Source organism: Gaeumannomyces tritici (genome assembly GCF_000145635.1).
Source record: "Gaeumannomyces tritici R3-111a-1 unplaced genomic scaffold supercont2.16, whole genome shotgun sequence".
In the NCBI taxonomy this organism is placed as follows: Eukaryota; Fungi; Ascomycota; class Sordariomycetes; order Magnaporthales; family Magnaporthaceae; genus Gaeumannomyces; species Gaeumannomyces tritici.
This window is the reverse complement of record NW_008804560.1, coordinates 70,767-84,278: the sequence shown is the minus strand read 5'-3', so window position 1 is coordinate 84,278 and position 13,512 is coordinate 70,767. Positions and strand designations below refer to the sequence as shown.

The 13,512-nt window shown below is 56.2% G+C and overlaps 5 protein-coding genes across 5 annotated transcripts; 3 read left to right on the top strand and 2 right to left on the bottom strand.

Moving 5' to 3' along the window:
* Positions 1-202: 202 nt before the first annotated feature.
* GGTG_13566 (hypothetical protein) lies at positions 203-3,400 on the bottom strand. Its single transcript, XM_009231478.1, has 3 exons — positions 2,176-3,400; positions 1,947-2,117; positions 203-1,891 (listed from the first exon to the last, which is right to left on the bottom strand). Exons 1-3 carry the CDS (start codon positions 3,282-3,284, stop codon positions 331-333), a joined length of 2,841 nt encoding a protein of 946 aa, XP_009229742.1. The 5' UTR covers positions 3,285-3,400; the 3' UTR covers positions 203-330.
* A 430-nt stretch (positions 3,401-3,830) lies between these two features.
* On the top strand, positions 3,831-5,389 carry GGTG_13565 (hypothetical protein). Its single transcript, XM_009231477.1, has 2 exons — positions 3,831-4,290; positions 4,349-5,389. Exons 1-2 carry the CDS (start codon positions 3,915-3,917, stop codon positions 5,269-5,271), a joined length of 1,299 nt encoding a protein of 432 aa, XP_009229741.1. The 5' UTR covers positions 3,831-3,914; the 3' UTR covers positions 5,272-5,389.
* A 1,783-nt stretch (positions 5,390-7,172) lies between these two features.
* On the bottom strand, positions 7,173-7,921 carry GGTG_13564 (hypothetical protein). The gene has a single exon (XM_009231476.1). It carries the CDS (start codon positions 7,822-7,824, stop codon positions 7,393-7,395), a length of 432 nt encoding a protein of 143 aa, XP_009229740.1. The 5' UTR covers positions 7,825-7,921; the 3' UTR covers positions 7,173-7,392.
* Positions 7,922-8,922: 1,001 nt separating this feature from the next.
* On the top strand, positions 8,923-12,302 carry GGTG_13563 (hypothetical protein). The gene is made up of 3 exons (XM_009231475.1): positions 8,923-9,559; positions 9,640-10,263; positions 10,311-12,302. The coding sequence occupies exons 1-3, from the start codon at positions 9,019-9,021 to the stop codon at positions 11,789-11,791; spliced, it is 2,646 nt and encodes an 881-aa protein (XP_009229739.1). The 5' UTR covers positions 8,923-9,018; the 3' UTR covers positions 11,792-12,302.
* Positions 12,303-12,759: 457 nt separating this feature from the next.
* Positions 12,760-13,397, top strand: GGTG_13562 (hypothetical protein; the record flags this gene model as incomplete). The annotated part of the gene is made up of 2 exons (XM_009231474.1): positions 12,760-12,821; positions 12,924-13,397. The coding sequence occupies 2 exons, from the start codon at positions 12,760-12,762 to the stop codon at positions 13,330-13,332; spliced, it is 471 nt and encodes a 156-aa protein (XP_009229738.1). The 3' UTR covers positions 13,333-13,397.
* Positions 13,398-13,512: the final 115 nt, after the last annotated feature.

The following is a 13,512-nucleotide window of genomic DNA, read 5'->3' as shown; positions in this document are numbered from 1 at the left end:
GAGTAGCGGTGAGGGTCGATGCGGGGGCGGAGTCGGATTTGGGTGGTGCAGAACAGGGGTGGTGCGGAACAGGGGTCTCCGACTTACTCTGACTTAGCAAATCAACAAGCCAAAAACCACAGCATCCGCCAGTAACGGAACTAATTGCATTACCGCTGCCAGTCCGTATGCCGCCTTCTGTTAATCTCTTCCCCACAAATTTAACAAACGTAGGGAATCCTGCGTGCCAGGGTGGTTTGGACCAAGGACGCGGCTCCGTAACTGGGCGCAGTCGTTCATCAACGCCAATGCCTCATCATACCGGCCTAGGCTATTCCACGTAAAAGCTAATCAGTACATGCTTTGGGTAGTATCAGGATGTTTGTCGCCGAGCACATCCCGCCGCAGTGCCAGCACCTCTGCGTTCATCTTCTCTGCTTCGTCGTACCTCCCTTGCTGGTGGTATGTCGCTGCGATTGAAACCATGCTCCAAATCGTATCGGGATGCTTGTTGCCGAGCACGTCCCGCCGCAGCGCCAGCGCCTCCATATGCATTTTTTCTGCTTCGTCGTACCTCCCTTGCTGGTGGTATGTCGTTGCGAGCTCTGCCATACTCCGGATCGTATCGGGATGCTTGTCGCTAAGCATTTTTTTCCGAAGTTTATACACTCTCCCATCAACTGGCTCCTTTTCTCTCCACCTTCCACGATCGTATAAATAATCTGATACTCGACTTAGCAACGCCGCCGCCTTTTCCTCTCCACACAGCTCCGCCCACTCGCCCACTCGCTGTGCGTGCACAAGGTATTTCTCTCCTTCCTCCCAAAGCTCTCGTCGTCTTTCCGGAAAGAGATCGTTGGCAATACGGAGCGCTGCTTTCGCAAAAAGCGTTTCGTCCTCCTTCGCTCGCAGGCGGTATCGAGCGGCCTCTTGCACCAACTTGTGCATCTCATACGCACGGCCCCAATCGGGTGCGCGTAGGTTCAGAAACGAAAATTGCCGAAGGCGCGTGATGGCATTTATAGCGTTTTCGTCCTCGCTGTCGCTGTCGTCCTCGCTGTCACTTGATTGTGCCCGCCGGCTTTCGAAATGCTTTGCTGCCTTTTTCACCATTTGCTCAGGAATATTCTGGTTGTCCAAAAACGCCAGAATATGCAAAATGTTGTATGCCATTCCATCTTCCTGTCGGATGTGCTCGATGGAAATGTTCCACGTTTCCAGAATGCTGTTCGATACTTCGCATCTCCGATGAACGTCAGGTTCCGATGCTCGAAGAATTCTCCATCGTCTTTTCCCTCCTTTTAGCTTTGACAGATATTCCTTAATCGGCGTTTGCGTCCGCCGAATGTATGCCGCAGCCTGCGAAATCGCGAGCGGGAGCCAGTCGAGTTCGGCAAGCAACGCTGAGGCGTCATCCCGCTCCGTGTCGTCAATGGCTTGGTTTCTTATTGTTTCGAGCAGCTTTACCGCTTCATCTGCCTCCATGCGCGCCACGTTGATTGTTTGTCGAGCAACAACGAGGCTGCCGGCGATCCTCTCGTCACGGGTCGTCCATAAAACCGTCCCGGTAGGGCCCCAGGGGACGAATTGGCGCAGATTTTTTGGCGCGTAATTTGTCGTCGTCCGATGCGGCTGCCCGCTCGCGCCCGGCGATTTCCAACCCACGCCAAACAATCCGAGGTTGTCGGCGTTGTCGAGGATAAGCACCCAAGAAGGCTCAGCTTCGATACGGTCCCGCACCGCCGCTAGCAGCTCTTCGTCTTGCAGGTTCGCCGGCAAGCGCAATTTCCTCGCAATCGATTGGTAATCCTGCGTGAACGTCGCCTCGTTGTCGGCATGCACCCAAAAGACCGAACAGGGTGCACTGTTATGCCACCGGCGGTACGCATATTCGAGCGCCACCTGCGTTTTCCTGCTTGCTCGTCAGTCGTTATTTCTAACAAAAGTTTGGATTGAGGCAGCCTCACCCGGACCCGCCCAGGCCCCATAGCGCGGCGGTTTGCGACTCGGCCCGCGACGGGAGCAGCCTGTCAAGCTCTAAGAAGATGCCGCCACGCTTCACAAGGGCTTCATTACGCGGAAACGGTATGGTGTGATACCGCGGGCGCTTGGTTTCGCCAATAGCATTTTGGATTCGGCTTTCAAGGCGTTAGCAATCAGGGCGTATGCTCCAAGCTGGATTGCAATGTTACTTACTCGAACAGTTGGCTCAGCTGCTCTGTAAAACCTCCTTGGTCGCCGCTCCTAGCCGGCGCTTCGCCACCCTTCACACCCTTCATGATGTAGTTGAGGATTGTATTAAACTCATGTATAAAGCTGGATAGAAGGTTGCAGGCCATAAACACCCCGGCATCTCCATCGCCTTGCTGAACGCCTCGCATCTGAGAAGGTGGCTCCAGCCTGTGCTCCACAAGTTGCTGAATGGAGAGCGTGAAGCTCTTTGCGTGACCGTGCAGCTGGCCCAGCACCATCTCGTCGGCCTTGGTGAGGGACCTATCGGCGCGCTTATACAAAAAGTAATGGTTGAATATGTTGAACAGGTGCTCGGCCAGGTCCGTAAGCTGCACTTCAAAGGTTACGTCGCGATATTGCCCGGTTCGGTAGCTAAGGCGATAGTTGAGGGTTTCGTAGGCGCCGAACTCGAACTTCTTCCATTTCTGGCCGATTTCGCGGTCGGGCAAAAAGTGGGTGGGCTCGCCCTGTTGCGAAAAGGTCCGCTCGATGAATTCCTTGGCTTTGGTGAGCTGGTTTCGGAATGGCACGACAATCTTTAGCCCGGCTAGGTCGTGTATGTGGCGTAGCACGTCGTCCAAGCTTTCGAATCGCTTTCCTTTGTTTTTGGCGAGATGATCGTTACGTCGCCGAAGGGACTTGTCGATAGACTCGACCTCTTTGACTCGCGCGGAGAGCCCAGCATGGATGCCTTCGTTCATGAGACCTTTTTCCAGCAACTCCTTGAGCCCCTCCGTCATCCCCTTATAGTCACCTTGCACGGCGGGCCAGACGTTGTTGATAAACGTTTCTCTCAGGAGCTTGCTCCGCTCCTCGGGGTCGCCCACGTTTGGCACCTGCTGGCCCCCAATCAAGCTGTCGATTTTGGCCCGGAGTTGCCCTGTCGTTGCCGGGGGTTGAGACGAGGAAAACGCGGTTTCAGTGAGCGCCTGAGTCTCGGGGGCAAGTTGCTCGTCTCCTTGGGCAGTGGCCTGAGATGTAGTACCTTGGGCGGGCGGAAGGAGTTTCGTCAGAGGTCGCTTCTTTGGGGGTCCTTCCTCGTCTGCCTGAGATGTTTGACATTCTGTTTCCATTGTAACTTTACTTTGCGTCCTGTGATCGAAGCGATGTCTGGAAGATCAAGTTCGGAATAGGATAAAGCCTAGGCTGTCTTGCGTGCGACGTAGTCCAACTGAAATGTTACGGTGGTGGGAAGAGGAATTGTAGCAACAAAAGTCGAGGGCAGGCTGGGGAATGAGGGGTTATCCTCCGTCTCTTTTCGGGCCGAAGGAGGCCCTTTTGCCTAAGCTGAATCTGCACTTTCCATGGTGGCTTGGCCATACAAAATCTGACGTGGCGCTGCAAACTTGACGGCGTGGTCATGCCCAGGTAATAAATATTTAATGCTCGTTCCAGCTGGGCTTTTAAATGCGGCTGCAATCGCAGCCGACTGAAAGAAAAATAAATAAGGTAAAAAATAGAATATGACCACCCCGCAACTGTCCTATGAGGATTTCATCGTGGCTCGAAGCCGAACAAATCCCTGCATCAGTGGCCTGGCTCGGTACGTTAAGCAGCCGCCGTTCGCCAGTGCTAGCAGACTTGTCGTCGTCGATTACCCCGCAGACGAAAACAAACCTCCAACCCCGCAGGAAATCACAGCACCCGAGCTCTCTAAGCTATTGGCCTGCCCAAACTTGTCTACAGCCGGACCACGTCCTCAAATGCGCGTCGTTCTCGTCGAAAACATCCAGCCTCAAATACTGATCATCCTTGGTCGGATCCTCAAGGTGGACCCGGTATTTTTCGCAGGCCACGTCAACACCGACTTTCAAGACATCGAAAAGGCGCCCCTTCCGCCCTCCCTTGCCTTTTTTCCATCGCAACTTGCCGAAAATGGGTTTTTGTATGTCCATTATCAGCAGGTGGTCGACCTAGGCAATTCGTCGACGTTCGATGCCTTGCCGTACGCTCTCAAGACGGACTCGAGCCCCCCACGTAACGTCCGCCGACTGCCTCCCCTGTCGGGAAGACAACTTGCTTTTGCGCGGGGATGTTGCTCCATGTTATCGCGAAGGATGAGCGACGGCTTGTGGATTTGTGAGTATCCCTAAGACTTAGCCCCTAACCCCTATAAGCCCTGACCAATCTGCTTTAGGCCTCATTCTAGTTGATCCCCCAGTTAATTCGGTCATCGCCACTGTAAATGCGGGAAATATAACAAAGCATCCAAGCAAGCCTCTACATGGTGGCTTCGAAGACTTCATACAGCCGGCACCCTTCTCATCCTTCGAATCGGCCACCGGAAACATCGATTATAGCTTGCAGGATCCTCCCCACCAGAGGTCCATGCTCGGCAGCCTCGTCCACTACTTCGTCAACCACCGCCGGCTGCAGGGGTTTTCCGCCAATGCCATGCCATCGAGCGTCCTTACAATAGGCTACTACCCGGTCCGCATCGCGCTGGCCGAGTGGGTTTTCTACACTCACCTGGCCAGCCGATATGTCAAATTCTATAAGTATACCCTGCGGGACGTCCACACTCGGCTGCACGACAGCGACATTGTCGATCTCCAGCGCTGGCGGCGACGGTGCAAGCAGAGCCAACACAAGCTCGTCCTCCTCGCCGAGTTCGTCCACCACTGGCTTCCTCGCAAGCAGCAAGAGCAGCGGCTAGGGGACGACAATGATATCGACAAGCAGCTGCAGCCTTGGGACCTGGTTCTCAAGGATATCGGCTTTTTGCAATCGCAGCTCAAGGACCACAGCCACTCGCTGGAACAAACGATCCCTGTGGCGACGGCTATGGTACAGCTGCTCGATTCGCGGCAGTCGATCGCCCAGTCGGCCAACGTCACGCGGCTAACCTATATCGCCCTCGTTTTCGTGCCGCTTTCCTGGGTCGCGGGCCTGTTCAGCATGTCTGAGAGGTACTCGCCAGGCGGGAACGGCGAATTCTGGGTGTACTGGGCCACGGCGCTGCCGCTACTCCTGGTGGTACTGCTTCTGTCTGCTTTCTCACGGATGCAAAGGCCGCTGGAAAGCCTTAACGGCTTGTGGGAGAGCGCTTTGAAAAGGTAGCATGTTGGGGCGCGAGCTAAGGATGAATCAAAGTTGGCGAACATTTAACGCATCCAAGCAACTGTAAACTTACGCCAGCCCAGATCGACCCGCCATATCCACGATGGTGCAGAAGGGCTGGTCTTGCGGCTACAGCCGTCCATCGGCCGCGCTCGATAAACTGTCAACCAAAATATCCAATGCGCCGCAGCAGCCCGACTGTGGCCAGTGCGACGCGGTGGCAGAAGTCAGCCGGCCGCCGCGCGAAGCTGAGGTTGTGATGATTCACTACGGGCTAATCGCGTCGGGCGGTCGCGTAATGAGGAGTGCTGCGCGCAAAAACGCCACAGGCTGAGAGATAAGCTATATACTTTGTTTCGAAATGGAAGCGGCGAGGATCATGACCGAATTTCCGTGCCTTGTTATCCGCGGTGTGTCGGATTACGCAGACTCTCACAAGAATGACGGGTGGCAGCACTACGTTGCAACGACGGCTGCGGGGTGTGCCAAAGAACTTCTTTCGCACGTGAGTCCGGCAAAGCCCGCGAAGCCGGCGTCCATGTCCGTGGATGGCGACAGCGAAATGGACAGTTCTGGTAGGCCTCGTTCGCAGGGCTCCGGGACTTTCTCCGTGGGCGCGACATAAACATCGGGCGCTAGGTCCGGTGACAGCGCGAAAGGGGTGGTGCATGGATGATGGCACTTTGTTTGTGATATTCCTACAATGCTTCCGCTAAAGATAAACTTTAAAGTTTGGTGTGCAACAAAAGTGAAGGCATACGCGCTTGTAGTCTATCGTAACTGGCTTGCTTGGGCCCTCTGGTGTACCGCACTCCTCCTGCCCTGTAAGAGTTAGCACCGGAAGCGGGGCAAAAATGGATCTGCCACGAACTTCCGCCCGCGGGATTGCTCAGAAGCTGTCGCTAACGCACGTATCGCGGTGCCGCCTATCGTGGAACCATTCACCTTTCGCCAACCGCGCACGAATCACCGCGTTAGAAGGCGGCCATTGGTTAGAGGTGCGTTGGCGATAGCTGACAGCGATTCCAGCGTCTGTGCCGGTTAAGCAGGCACCCTAGGGATTGCCGCCGCTGATCCCATTGGGCTCCAGCAGACTGCGACTCCACGCAGGGAAACGCGTCCGAACGACCGAACAAACCTCGCGTCCGTGGCTGCTCCCTGTTCACAGTGCAGACATGACGCTAACACATTTCTGGACAATTCTTCAGCGACTGCGTTAATAAAAGCACAGCAGCGACAAATGTTGAATATTATTAACACTGTAACGCCACAGCCACTGCGCCGCCCCGCCTGAGCCGTTGCCGAGCGAGCGTTCAGCAGTCAGGTTTTGCAGGTAGGGTGGCAAGTCGGCTCTGATATCCACAGACGAACCTTCGATTGTGAACGCACGACCGTAAAGTAGCAGACAGGCAACGCTGCCAGCTCTGCGCCGGCCGCGGCTGCAACATAGAAACCCTCGCCGGCTTCGACCTTGCATCCATTCCCTCACGTCTAGCCGTGAAGACATGGGGCCCTACGGCGGCGGCAGCATGCTGCCCAAGTTTAGTAGGACTGCGACCGCCATTGTCAGCCCACGCCCAACAGCCCCGGCTGCCACATACCGACTCCAGCCGATTCCTGCACGTGCCTTGGGCCGAACTTTCCTAGAGGCAGGGAAACGTCATCTGCAAAACCGCACGCCTTTAACATGCGGGCCGGTTGCGAATCCAATACGCCCGTCGATCCCACTACATACGCCGGATCCAATGCACCCACCGAATCCGTCGCGACAGAGTCCGATACGAACCAGCAAGTTCTGGGCGATGAGCAGAACCTCCACTCTCCAGCCGACGCGTGTGAGCCATCAGAACGTTCGACCTCGGGCATATCGACTTCAGGTAAAAGTTGGGCATACTTAAAATCCCCATTCTGTTCAATCCATACGCAAATAACGCCGTAACGCTAATATAATTTTCGCATTTTGGTAAAAAGTAGCCTTGCCATCTTTCGACTTATACTCCATGTTGGCGACCATAAGCGCTGGCTAACGCGGGCAAACTTTTCGCGCGGCACGCAGTTCCCTTCGCCACGGCGCTGATGACGGCCGAAAAGTCACGCTTCATGCAGATAGCGCCGAATCCATTAACGCGGCCGCCCTGCTCGAGCCGCGCCAGCACGTCGCACTCCCCCTCGTTGCGCCGCCAGCCCCACCACGTCCCACTCTGTCGGCGCGAAGTTGGCGTCGCTGAACGTCTCGGTCAGCGCGGGCTGGACACGCGGTGTCGGCAACACCCTGGAATATTTTGCGGCTGTAAACGTCCAGCCCAACATCGCCGCGGCCGATGAGGGGGGAAGGGCTTGACAAAGCACGACCTTGGCGCCGTCTAACTCGGCGGTGCGGTCGAACTCGCGCAGGAAGAGGCTGCACAGGTTCACAGGCGCAGCCTCGAGCGTGGCGGCGGGGTTGTCGGGCGCCTCGACCGTGGGAACGGACGCCGCCGACGAAGCCGTAGTGCAGGATCTCGGACGGCACGGCAGCGGTGTGCGCGAGGTAGCCGGCCGCGGCCTCCTCATCCTAGGGCGCGCCCATGCTACTAGGGACACGTAAAAAGGATGCGTCGACGAGGGCGGCCCTATTGTGCTTTGGCCAGAGAGGTGGCTTGGTAGGCAGTTCAGGCAGGACGAGGATGTAAGCGGCCGGTGGGCTCGCCAGCCTAGCGGACGCATCAGGAACGCCAGCGCGAGGTACCTTTCCGTCAATTACGCTCAAGCCCGCTTCCTAGATACGGCTTTAGGCCTTCAGCCGACGCTAGTTGGAGCGGTCAATTGAAGCCCTCTACAAAACAACGTGATTTAACACCGTTGCGCATCGATTTGCAGCTTTTGACGTCGCTACGGGCCCAGTTCGTGGAGGCTGAGCCACTAACTCCTGATTCACCCAATAAGCGCGGCTCCCAAACAAGAATGAGGCGCCAACGACATGCCGACCGTCGTGGCGGTTCAGCCTGGCCCGCGGCCGCTGTTGGCGGCCTCCAGCCCCTCGCCTTCTTCATCCCGCACTTGCCGCTGTTCACCTCCAACTCCCGCTGCAAGCCATCGATAATCCCCAAAGATAGCCCGCAATGCCTGGCGACCACATCCGGCTGCTCGCCCTCGACGGCGGCGGCGTGCGCGGCCTGGCCTCGCTGATGATCCTGCGCAGGCTGATGGCCGCCGTCAACCCCGCATCCCCGCCCAAGCCTTGCGATTATTTCGATTTGATCGGCGGGACCAGCACCGGCGGCCTTATCGCGATTATGCTCGGCCGCCTGCGGATGACCGTCGATGAATGCATCGCGGCTTACACATCCCTGTCGGACAAGGTGTTCGAAAAGAAAAGCCATCGGGTCAACATCAAAGGCCAGCTCAAGGGCCGGTTCGATGCTGCCGAGCTAGAGGCCGCCATCAAGAAAATCCTTGGAAATCGCGGCCTTGACGAGGATGCGCTCCTCAAGGACGTCGACGCGTCTTGCAAGGTGTAAGTTCAAGTCGCCTTTTGGCTCGAAACATGCTAATCCGTGTTTTGGACTATTAGCTTCGTCTGCGCAACGAGCAAGCAAACCGGCGATATCGTCTGCCTAGCCGGCTACCACTCCCCACGTAGCGACAATTCCGACCTTCTTGAATCGATGATGTGGAAGGTGAAATGCAGGCAACACTGCCTGGAACGTGGATTGTGTTGTGCACTAGGCTGAAAGCCTGTGCAGGGCACAGGCCCGGGAGGGCTAAATGGGCCTGGTAGGGCACGTGCATTGGGCACGGGCCTACCTCCGACAGATGACAATCTGGCAAGCCTGCCGCGCCACGTCTGCCGCCACAACATTTTTCGACCCCATCGCCATTGGCCCCTTCGGGGAGGAATTCGTCGACGGTGCGCTGGGCGCGAATAACCCCGTGTATGTGGTGTGGAACCAAGCCCAGGACGTTTGGGGAGACCAGCTGCAACGCAAACTTCGATGCTTTGTGTCGATCGGGACGGGCGTACCGAACCTGAAGCCGGTGCGCGACGATGCCCTTGGGATTTGGAGCACGCTCAAGGAGCTGGCGACAGAGACAGAGAAGACGGCGCAGCAGTTCCACCGCGACAAGTCTGCCTTGGACGACGAAGGGCGCTACTACCGTTTTAACGTCGACCACGGGCTTGAAGAGATCGGGCTCGAGGAGTCCAAGAAGAAAGCAGAGATTGCAGCGGCGACGCGGCGTTATATCGAATCCCAGGCCGTGTTCAAGCAGATGAAGGCGTGCGCAAATGATCTAGCGTTACACGAGTGTTAGTGCAGCTATCCCTAAATCGAAACCGACGTTTTCCCCCTTAGGAATGTTCCTTCGTATTTACTAACGCTGAGTCAGACTTCGGCCCCTACCGAACTCCCTTTAGCCTCCAAGGTATGCCTATATCGGACAACTTCGTTGACAGACCATCCGACGCGGCCGTGCTCGAACGACACCTCCTTCCACAGCCCCACTTGCCACAGACGCGGCAACGGGTGTTTGTCCTCCATGGGCTCGGGGGCATCGGGAAGACGCAACTGGCTGCAGACTTTGCGCGGCGCCATAAAGCTACCTTCAGTTCCGTTTTTTGGCTGGACGGCAGGTCCGAGGACCGGGTACGACAAAGTTTTGCCAGCTGCGCAAAAAGAATTCCTCAAGGCCAAATCCCTGACAGGAGCAGGAACATGGTCCCCAGCAGTGAGGACGATCTCAACGTCGTGATAGCGGACGTTATGGAATGGCTGGCACAGCCGGATAACGTCGACTGGCTGCTCGTTTTTGATAACGTCGACCAGGACCACGAACAGGGTGGTGCGACTGGCGCATATGATATTCGAAAATACCTGCCTGCGGACCACGGGTCGGTGCTGATCACCACACGCCTATTACGGTTGGAACAGCTCGGCGATGCTGAAAAGCTGAAAAAGGTCGATGAAAAGCTGAGCAAGGCAATTTTTCAGCGATGGTGTCGAGCAGAGCTAGGTATGCACTATTTATGCAAACTGGGTTCAAAGCTAACCTGGCTGCAGTAATGGACGAGGTAGGTATAGCACTACTCGGCCTGCTAGATGGCCTGCCGCTGGCGCTCGCACAAGCCGGCGCTTATATCCGGGAAACAGAGCTCGACATGGCGTCGTACGTTCGCCTTTACAGAGACCAGTGGGACGACATGATCGAGTCTGAAAAGACCGGCACGCCGCTAGCGGACTACGAACAACGAAGCGTGGGAACCACATGGACGATATCGTTCAAAGCGGTCGAGGCGAGAAGCAAAAGTGCAGCAAACCTGGTCCGTCTCTGGGCCTTCCTTGACAACCGCGATCTGTGGCACAGCCTTTTGCAAAAGACAGTAGATGGACAATGGTGGCCGGCCTGGCTTTGTGAGATTGCATGCAACGAGATCAAGTTCATGGATGCAATTCGGCTGCTGCTCCGCTACTCGATGATTGAGGCTCAAGAGTCCGTATGCAGAAGTTATATGGTGCATCCCGTGGTGCATCGGTGGACGGCGCACATGCAGGACGGCCCTGGGAAAAGAGACTTTGTGAGGTTGGCGATGATGGTGGTTGGGTCAATCGTACCCAGTAGCACCGAGAAGGACTACTGGATTCTGCAGCGGCGACTTTTCCCGCATGCGGAGCGGTGTGTATGGTGGACGAGAAACATTGGTAAAGGTGGCAAGGCTAAAGAGACCTTGGAAGAAAGACAAGTGGCGTATGCAATGAGCCGCTTAGGCAGCCTCTACTCCGACCAAAGCCGCCTTATCGAGGCTGAAGCTCTTTACGAACGGGCGCTACAGGGCTTTGAAAAGGCGTTCGGGCTGGACCACAGGTTAACGCTCAACATCGTCGACAACCTGGCCGCCGTCTATTTCGACCAGGGCCGGCCAACCGAGGCTGAGTCCTTATTCGGGCGGGCGCTGCAGGGCAAAGAGAAGGCGCTCGGGCCGGATGACCAATCGACGCTCGACACCGTCAACAACCTCGCCAGACTCTATTCCGATCAAAACCGGCTTGCCGAGGCCGAAACGCTATTCGAGCGGGTGCTGCAGGGCAGAGAGAAGGCGTTCGGGCCGGACCATACATTAACGCTCGAAGCTTTAAATAACATGGCTAATCTATGTAAAGCTCGAGGCCGGCTCGCTAAGGCCGAGTCCCTATATAAACGGGCGCTGCAGGGCAAAGAGAAGGCGCTCGGGCCGGACCACCCATCGACGCTCGACACCGCCAACAACCTGGCCGCCCTCTATTGCGACCAGGGCCGGCCGACTGAGGCCGAGTCCCTATTCGAGCGGGCGCTGCAAGGCAAAGAGAAGGCGCTCGGGCCGGATGACCCATCGACGCTCGACACCGTCAACAACCTCGCCAGCCTTTATTCCGATCAAGGCCGGCTCGCCGAGGCCGAAACACTATACGAGCGCGCTTTGCAAGGCTATGAGAAAGCGCTCGGGCCGGACCACCCGAAATCCCAAATAGTTCTGCGAAACATGCAGCTTTTAAAGCAGCCTTAAGGTATGCCTATTTTTGGTAACCTTCTGGCCCGTATGTTACGACCAGACGTGAGGGCTGGAGGTGAGGCGAAGGCCTGATGGCCTGAGGCGCTGGGAGAACGCTAAGGCGGATGCGCTCCCACCCCGCTTTCTGGGGAACCACGTGATCAAGGCTTAAGTAAGCCAGGGTGATCTGCGATCTCACAACAGATCACAGATCAAAGGAAGTGATCTGTGCCTATCGGACGGATCACGGGGGATACAGGGAAACAGGATGCGTATAAGAAGGAAGGATTTCCTATTGTCCTAGATAGCTTTGACTGAGGCTTCGGCATCAGTCAACCTAAGTTAGCTTCAAGGTACCCCCTTAAGCAAGCAACCAGACCTTTGTCACCAAGTTTACCCAGTTTCCCCTGCACCCCTTGTTAAGTGTACTGTTCAGCAAACAGGACCGACCCTTTTCGCACCGCGCAATGGTGTGGAAGTGAGAGTGGCGGGACCAGCGTTTCCGGTTCTCTTCCGCTGCGTCTGGTCCGGCCCTGTAGCTGAAGAGGCGCGACGCCTCGCCAACTCTTCCCAACAACGCAGCATGATGCGATTCGCCGGGCTGCATTAGGCCGCGACCGCCACTTTGACCAGATTAAGCCATGGCCTAATCTCTGCATACACGCCCAGCCGCCGAATCGGAAAATGTGAAATTCCAGGTGGGTGGACCTCCCAGCTGCAACCTACGGCATAATTAGTCCCCTGACACCCTCCCCAAGTTCGCTTACTATTTCGAGCCAGAAGATATTTCTCAGTTCCCTCATAGCGACGGCCGTCGTCTCATATCAACGCGTCAGGCCGATTCGCAGGCGTTGCCGTTCAGTAAGATTGTCGTATCTGCTCGACGTGCGGGAGAGATATCATGGCAACGCCTAGCGTGCCCCAGGCTATGGACGGCTAGCGCCGGGGAATCATACAGCATCAAGGCCCCGGAAATCACAAGTATGAACCGATCTCGATCTACATTACCACCAAACGGTATCGCTGACACAGGATCCTCCAGCAAGTACGAGAATTATACGCATGTCGAATATACGTTGACTGCAAACCGTATGCCTTCGCGGCCTCATATCTAACGCAAAACTATCTGACATACAAACGCACAAAGCAATGATCACTGCCTCAAGTACCTGGCAGAAGCCGACCCGCACGAGATCAAGACGCGCATCGAGGAGACCAAAGGCGGCCTGCTCAAGGTCGCGTCCAGCTGGATCCTGCACCATGCTAACTTCCAGCAGTGGCGCAACGGGGACAGCCAGCTGCTCTGGATCAAGGGCGATCCCGACAAGGGCAAGATTATGCTCCTTTGCACTATTATCGACGAGCTGGCTGGGAAAACAAAGCTACGAGACCCAGGAGCTACAACACTGCTTTCCTACTTCTGCCATGCCACAGATGCGTCCCTCAACAATGCCACAGCCGTCCTACGCGGTCTTATCCCGATACGGTCCGAAGCATGGCCTTACTCGCAGCGGCATATTCCAATCGAAGGAGAAACGGCGAAGCAGAAAATATGAAAATGAAAGTGCTGGCACTACGACGCGACGTGCTCGGCGAAAAACATCCCGATACGATCTGGAGCATGGGGGGTTTGGCAGCGACATACCACGATTAAAGGAGGTACAACAAGGCAAAAAAAGATATACATGAAAGTGCTAGCACTGCGGCGCGACGTGCTCGGCGACAAGCATTCAGAT